General features: G+C 45.9%; 1 protein-coding gene across 1 annotated transcript in view; it reads left to right on the forward strand.

The window, feature by feature from the left end:
• clcn3 (chloride channel 3) overlaps positions 1 to 4,767 on the forward strand; it is a 170,014-nt gene extending 165,247 nt beyond the window's left edge. Inside the window, 1 exon segment of the mRNA XM_084312301.1 lies at positions 1,700 to 4,767. Within this exon segment, the coding sequence (XP_084168427.1) occupies positions 1,700 to 1,864 (165 nt within the window). The 3' untranslated portion in view covers positions 1,865 to 4,767.
• The last annotated feature ends 1,233 nt before the right edge of the window (positions 4,768 to 6,000 follow it).

Consider the following 6,000-nt stretch of genomic DNA (forward strand, 5'->3'; position numbering starts at 1 on the left):
CTATCGTTAACACTTTGACTGCCGGGACACGTCTTTAGACGTCTTTGCTGGCGATGCTAAAGTTGCCGGGGGACGCTGTACAGCGTCCTTATATCAATATTTCAAAAATCTGCGATCGGATCCATAATCTGCCTCCGCTGGCCTGAGAACCACCAGCAGGACCCACTGAGCTCTCTGGCGGTTCAGGAGCGCCATCTGGTGGCCGATCGCGCAACTGCTTAACAGGAAGCGCTGTAGAGGTTTTGCTAAATGTCCGTATTGCTTCCGGCCACTCGGGATAGCTTCCGGCACTGTAGCTCGTCACTCTACATAGCGATCGATTGCCAATAACTCGATAAACAACATGATTTGGACGTATATACCATTATACAAGCTGGAGATGGACCGGGTAATAATATATCCCATAATGATAAAATTTCTACTCGACGATGATCGCCCAACGGCGCGCGGATACTGGGGTGAGTTTCAGCGTGTAACGTTACCGTCTTCGATAATAACTGATATTATCAACATTTGACCCACATTAGATGATTGGTATAACGCTGCCCACGGAATTATAAACGCCCCCTCGCCCATCCGGTCAACATCAGATGACGTGTAGTAACTTCTAGAACCACGTCCAGTTGAAATCTTTTATCTCGCATCGATTGCTATCAAACTGTATTTCATCATCAATATAATGCATTTGGAGCTATAAATCAAGTTCTGGAGAAAGCTGCAGAAAACGATAAAAACATACTTATACTTTAGACCATATTTTACTATGAATATGTGAATGAAAAAGTTTAACGTTGCTACACAATGAACAATACATATAGGACTTTGAATGGGCCCTAATAATGGCAATGTAGCAATAGAATTTAAAAAGTTATAGCCCTGCAAAGAAGGGGACTTTCTCCATAGACAAATAGCGCTGGCAATCTATGGTATATCATGAATTTAACCTTAGGCAGCCAAAGTGTTAATGTGTCAAATACGAGAGTTTTCCAACATATCGTGTCAGTTTGCCAGTTTGATATTGCCGTTTGTTAGCTAGTCTTTCTGAATATGGTAGACATTTTTTCTAATTGATGCTAATTCTAGATATGTTGATGAATGAACGATGCCGTTCTGAAATGGAAACATCAGCTACAGGCTTGGACACGTTACAAGACAAGCAACAACAAGATACAAGATACTTTAATGCCACACAACGATGGTTGGTGGTAATTGTTTGCGGTACAGTTAGTATGCCGAAGGAAGCAATTTGTAAGACAGAACACATTTCGCATGACATCACCGTTCATTCATAATTACCCACAATCGCCGTATTTATTATCACATCCAGTAGCGTTTGGCATCCAATCTGGTGACATTATGGAACGTGTATAGATTCATGTTTTTGCTACTAATTTCAACCAAGTACTTTGACTTTATTGTGCTTTATATTCTGGATCCCTTGCTTTAACTTTTGGAACTAAACCATTCTGCCGTGCTTGCCAACAAAAATATGCTGTCTTCTCTCCCTCACCCCACGACCAGCTTGCATATACTGACTATGTTTCTTCTCTCCCTTCTGTTCCCCCTCTCTCCTACTCTCCCTCTGTCCTCTCCGTCTCTCCCTGATCTCTATCTTCATCCTCGCCTCCTCCCTCTCTCTCTCACCCTTTTTCCGCCTCTGCTCTCGACCTCCCCTTCTCTGCTCTGTCTCCCCCCGCAGGCGGCTCCTTGGTATTATCACAAAAAAAGATATCCTGCGTCACATGGCCCAGATGGCCGACCAAGACCCCGAGTCCATCATGTTCAACTAGTCCCCTCGTTGCAGCCAGCAGGGGGCGCCGAAAGCGAGGAGGAGGTGCACCTTCTGGACGGCTCCAATCTCTGACCTCCAGCCCCGCCCAACCCCAATACCCTTTTCAAACCCCTTAGTCCCCCCACCACCAACACTAAGCTGACTGACTGGTGGCCCAGAGACACTCAGACTTGTGGGAGAGAGAGCGCCATCTACTGGCCGTAAGAGGAAAGAGACATTGAGAAGAGACATTGAGAAGAGACTGGAGTTAAATATTATTTGGCTGCTTTAGGACAGACTCACGGGCTGAGGGGCACCCAGAATGAGGAATGCACTTTTAACACACACACACACTGTACGTCCTTACACACACACACACACTGTACGTCCTTACACACTGTACGTCCTTACACACACACACACACTGTACGTCCTTACACACACTGTACGTCCTTACACACACACACAGTCACACTGTATGTCCTTACACACACTGTACGTCCTTACACACAGTCACACTCTTGCACTTGCAGTTATCACATACAAGCATGCTCTCCCTTATGCACGCACACACACACAGACACACTCTTCACGCCCGCTCACACTTGCCCTGTTATGTCGGCTAACGGTGGACATTACTGTGAGCTAGTCTGGAGCCCGGGGTGAAAGGTCAGAATGATCCGCTGGGCTGCGATGAAGGACCTTTCCGACACCTCGAACGATACCGGTCCCGCCAGACCTCGCCTTCCTCACACACACACACACACATACACACGCGCAACCCGTCCATCCTTTAAAAAAAACATTGTTTACCTGTGAAATGTGTACGACTGTGTATGTATGTGTGTGTGACGAGCACCTCTACATTCCAATCAGGTTGCAGTGGTATCTGGAGCACCTAACGCCCGCCCGCCTCCCCAGGCCAGCGAAGCGCCGCACAGATCCGCCGCTCTCACGGATCCGGTGGAGACGCCGTTAAAGTGTGCATTTGTCTAGCTGTGTATCGAGAGCGGCTGTCTGGGCCAGCACACGTCTGTTTGCCTAAGATGGACACACACTGGACTTTGAAGAAGGAAACGGTATGCATGCAACTGCAAGACTGTGTGTGTGTGTGTGTGTGTTCATTTCTGAGCCAGGTGAGGTGTGAGATAGGTGTGTATGCATGTGTGTGTGTGTGTGTGTGTGTGTGTCAGATGAGGACGGGCACCTAGTGAATCCCCTTTGCTCAGTGAAGGAGGTAAAGAGAAAAAACAAAAAGAGAAACTTGTGTTTTCTGTTACAGGAAAGAAAATGAAATCTAAACCTTTTCCTTTCAAACTATTTACTATTGCTACTACTTTTAGAGTATTGCTATCTTGCTATAACCAAGTAACTTTTTACTGCTTACAAAATAATCTGGAAATCTGCATAATTTTTTTTGCAAGTGAATAGAAGTCGGCGACGATGCGGAAGAGGGATGATAATCCTGCACAGTAACTGTGTGTTAACAAGATTTGACCTTTTTTTGTCGTTGCTGAAGCTTATGTCAAGATCTGTGGGAAATATGTCTTGTGTTTTCTTTTCTTTTTTTTCAACCAGGAACTCTTCTCTTTTTGCTGGGCATCATGTCCACACACACAAACAAACAAACAAACAAACAAACAAACACAAGAGGGAGTCCATGTTAACCATCAAATACAGCTCTATAGTTCAGACACTCCATTCGTCTTTAAAAAGGCATGAATCAATAGAGGTCAAAAGTGAATTTCTTACAAAAAAAATTTTCTTTTCGGCTTGATGGTGTCTTGAAAAACAAGATTATTATTTCTTACCTGGCACTTACACACCAAACTGTAATCCCCTAATATTCTGTACTGACCACTAAACCTGGCCTCTGCTGCTTAATACATGTCTGTCAATTGGACATGACTGGGAAAGCTAGAATAACATGGTAGTCATCTCAACCCTGCTTTTTGTTTTAGAGCGGGCGTGCTCTCTTCTCTGTCCACCATGTTGATTAGTAGACCCATCCGATCCTGTCATATCTACAGGTGTGGAGCAGTGGATTCTCTTTTAATATTCACACATGTTCTTTTAACAGGGACGAGGAAAGGCAGCAAGTCACTCAAAATGGTCGCCGCCCCCTCTTTTTCTTTTGCTTTCGTTTGCTGCGTCCCGGTCCTCCGTCCTTCCCAGAAGACCATCAGTCGGCGTTATAGATTATAAATGTATGGTTCTCAAACCCTTTTCCCGCGTAGAGGAAGATGCTAGTCGGGTCAGTCTGGTGCAGGTCAGGATTCCATGTAGGTGAGAAAGGTAACGGCGGAGAGAGTGAAACCTATGATCAGAAGTTATACGCTGTGCTCAAATAATATAATAATTATAAAGAGATAAGAGCCCACTTTCTGAGAACCATGGATCTACATAACCCCCCGTAATCGCATCACGCATATTACCATCCTATGACGTTTGATCTGTTGAGGGAAGCGAATGGATTGACCCATTTCAACTCCCCGCCCACTTTTTTTCTCTTGATCCGCCAATCACGCCTGTGGAAGCAACGGTTGTGATTGGAGGATCAAGAACAGAAGGCGGGGCCTGAGATGGATCAATTAAGAATTAAAGAGGGGGGTCGGGGCGCAGCAGGAACTAACAGGTTAACCTTCTGTAGTGGTAGTGAAAGGGTTAACATGCATAGTGAGGGAGAATCTTCAGTGTATTCTGTGCTCATTATTTCTATTGACCTATCAAACCTGCCCCTCTTTTCTTGATGGAGGATCAAGAAAAGAGGGGCGGCGTCCTGCTGTGGGTTGACTAGCTTTAACCGGTGGTGGTGTGTTGTTGCTTAATACTAACATTGTATTTCATCTCATTGTTTTTTTTTTTATGGGTAGAGTTGTACATTATTATGAAGAATTATATGTACAAAAATACATTGATGGTTTGATTGTACATTTAAAACAAAATATGTAAAAATTAAATTTTGTTTTAAATAAAAAAGAAAATGTTCAAAGTTGTGTAAGGCAGTCTTGGTTTCATTCTTTCCTAAACGTCACCATGTTTTGTTTTTCCTCCACGCCTTGAGACTCATCGTCCGGTCAAATAACACTAGACGCAGCTCTCTTACGCTCCCCGTCTTCTGAAATGTAGTCAAGTAAGTATCTCAAACATCCCAACACGGTATTCTAGATCATTCTGTCAGTCTCTGTCTGAAGGAGGGTGGAGATGTCTACTTTCTGCCAAGCCAGACTTCACACAAACCAGCCTTTGTGAAGCACTTTCCCATGAGTTTGGATGGAGCAGCAGTATGCTCCATAGACTGCTCCCTGGCTCTCAGTGCCCACCCACCCACCTCCTCTCTCTCTCTCTAACCTCTCCCGTTACACTGCCCTCACCAACACGCTGTGCTCCCTGGCTCTCAGTACCCACCCACCCACCTCCTCTCTCTCTCTCTAACCTCTCCCGTTACACTGCCCCCTGGCTGTTCAGTACCCACCCACCCACCTCCTCTCTCTCTCTCTCTAACCTCTCCCGTTACACTGCCCCCTGGCTGTTCAATACCCACCCACCCACCTCCTCTCTCTCTCTCTAACCTCTCCCGTTACACTGCCCTCACCAACACGCTGAGTACCCACCCACCCACCTCCTCTCCCTCCCCCCTCTAACCTCTCCCGTTACACTGCCCTCACCCTGGCCTGATGAGCTCAGTCTGTAAGTGAGAGCCAGGGAGATGTGTAAAAGTAAAACAACACCTCAAGTCTAGCGTGGCTGCCGCTTACATGGCCGTCCTTCAAAGAGTGAGTTATTAATACAAGCTGCTGTACCCCCCCCCCCCCCCCCCCACACTTCTTTTTTATAATGACCACTGTAGCTATGGTTACGAGAATGGGCCGCTTTGTTCCCGAGTGCGCGCAGGGAGTTGGCGACTGGAAAACTTAGTCAGGTGACGAGATGAGGTGTCCTCTGTCAGAGAGACACCGTCCGTATATGGAGAGGAGGGAAGGCAAAGAAGAGACGACATGGAATAAAGAGAGCGAGGGCAAGACCGTGACACCCAGGATATGGCATTTTGTATGATTGACCAAACGTGGAAACCATGGTAACGCAGCAGACATGTTTTTTTTTTATTTTTTTTTTATTCCACTACAAAACAAAAGAGGCGTTTCCATGAGCACTGTTTAAAAGCAGTCACATCCAGTCTCACCCCTGAAACCCGCTGGACTGTATAGCTAAGCAGAGGAGGGGGAACA

Source organism: Notolepis coatsorum (genome assembly GCF_963971535.1).
Source record: "Notolepis coatsorum genome assembly, chromosome: 4".
In the NCBI taxonomy this organism is placed as follows: domain Eukaryota; kingdom Metazoa; phylum Chordata; class Actinopteri; order Aulopiformes; family Paralepididae; genus Notolepis; species Notolepis coatsorum.